We start from the raw sequence: 1,597 nt of genomic DNA on the forward strand, positions 1-1,597 counted from the left end.
AAATCTCTTTGGGTTTTCTGGGACGTCCTGCTTAATGTCTCCATGACTGACTTGTTTTTCATCATCAGACAGGATGAGTTTTGGATGTGCTGTATCAGGATCCAGAGTCACATCCACTAGATGAGAGATCAGACATTATCAATCAACTTCAGAACAAATATTTTCATATAATACAGATTATAAAATGTACTGAAGGAAATGATGCGTCACACTGTACCTGCAAACTTCTGTAGACACTTCAACCCTGTGGACACAGATAACAATATAATGATGAATTATTAGGAATATTTCAAGTTGACTGAGTTTATTTCTATTGTCAGCATCAGTGGCATGTAAATGTTGCTCGTCCATCAGTTTGAAAAACAGAATTGAATGTCTTTAAATTAAATACAATTATAGATCTATGAGACAATCATAACAGAGAGATTAAAGTTTGTTATTAAACCTCTAATGTTCATTACTTATTAGAGCCTTAATTATTAATATTAATTATTCAGTGTAAATATGTGTTATTTGAGCTGTAAAGTTTCTAAATTATCCTTGTGAGGTGAGAAATGCTTTTTAGACTGTTTAATTTTCATAAGAAATCTGTTCACTATATTTGATATTCACATACCAGTTTGACCAATTGTTTTTAGTCTCCCATCTAGAGTTTTCTCCAGCTGAATCAGAGCTCTATTCATTGAATACACATTCACATCAGAGTCAATCCTGATCTCAGTCCAGTTCTTGATGTGTGGACGACTGCACAGAGATGAGAACATCTACAGCAGGAGAGAGAAGACTAGTAAATATGATCATATGCAGGAGCTTACACAGTTAACTCATTTTTCTAATTTGACTTTATTACAGTTTCATTCTCTTTTGCACAGTTTCTGAAGACAGCAGCTCATCAGGTTTGTCAGCAGAGCATTTGAACAATAATATTCTGCATTCTCTGTGATGAGACAGATGTTGACAGACCTGTAGGAGGTGCAGATGATCGTCAGTGTGTGAGAGCTGCTCCAGCTCAGTGTTTCTCCTCTTCAGCTCAGTGATTTCCTGCTGCAGCTCTTTAATGAGATCTTCAGCCTGTTTCTCTGCTGCTTTCTGCTGTTCCTCCATCATCTTCAGCAGCTCAGACTGACATCTCTCAATGGAGCGGATCAGATCAGTGAAGAGCTGATTTCTGGCTGATTTCTCTTCCTCTGCGTTCCTCTGATCAATGAGATCAATTAGCAATTAGTTTCACTCAGATGTACGTCACAATAGGGACGCAAAGACAATCGCAACTTCTGTTTCATGCCACCAGGTGAAAAAAAAGTGCAGTAAAATACACTTTTTACTTAGTACACTTCTATAATATACTTAAAGTGCTCTATTTTCACACACTAATTTTGTACTTAATACACAAAAAAATATTCTTTAGTACTTCTTAAGATAATCTAGTGTACTGAACTGTGCTATTTTGGGACACCATACTTATGAACTAAAATGTGCTTTTAACTTGGGACACTATACTTATGAACTAAAATGTGCTTTTAACATATTCTCTCTGTAGTATTTTTTTATTTAGTTACCAGTACAACTGAAACCATCTTTCATACACTTAAATATA

General features: G+C 35.4%; 1 protein-coding gene across 1 annotated transcript; it reads right to left on the reverse strand.

The window, feature by feature from the left end:
- Positions 1-24: 24 nt before the first annotated feature.
- LOC107718364 (E3 ubiquitin-protein ligase TRIM11-like) lies at positions 25-1,197 on the reverse strand (the record flags this gene model as incomplete). Its single annotated transcript, XM_016525411.1, has 4 exons — positions 25-116; positions 218-244; positions 617-764; positions 964-1,197. Coding segments are annotated over 4 exons (501 nt in total), but the record flags the coding sequence as incomplete, so codon positions are not given.
- Between the last annotated feature and the right edge of the window lie 400 nt (positions 1,198-1,597).

The sequence above is a fragment of the Sinocyclocheilus rhinocerous genome, unplaced genomic scaffold, assembly GCF_001515625.1.
Source record: "Sinocyclocheilus rhinocerous isolate Xijiao unplaced genomic scaffold, SAMN03320098_v1.1 scaffold10371, whole genome shotgun sequence".
NCBI classification, from domain to species: domain Eukaryota; kingdom Metazoa; phylum Chordata; class Actinopteri; order Cypriniformes; family Cyprinidae; genus Sinocyclocheilus; species Sinocyclocheilus rhinocerous.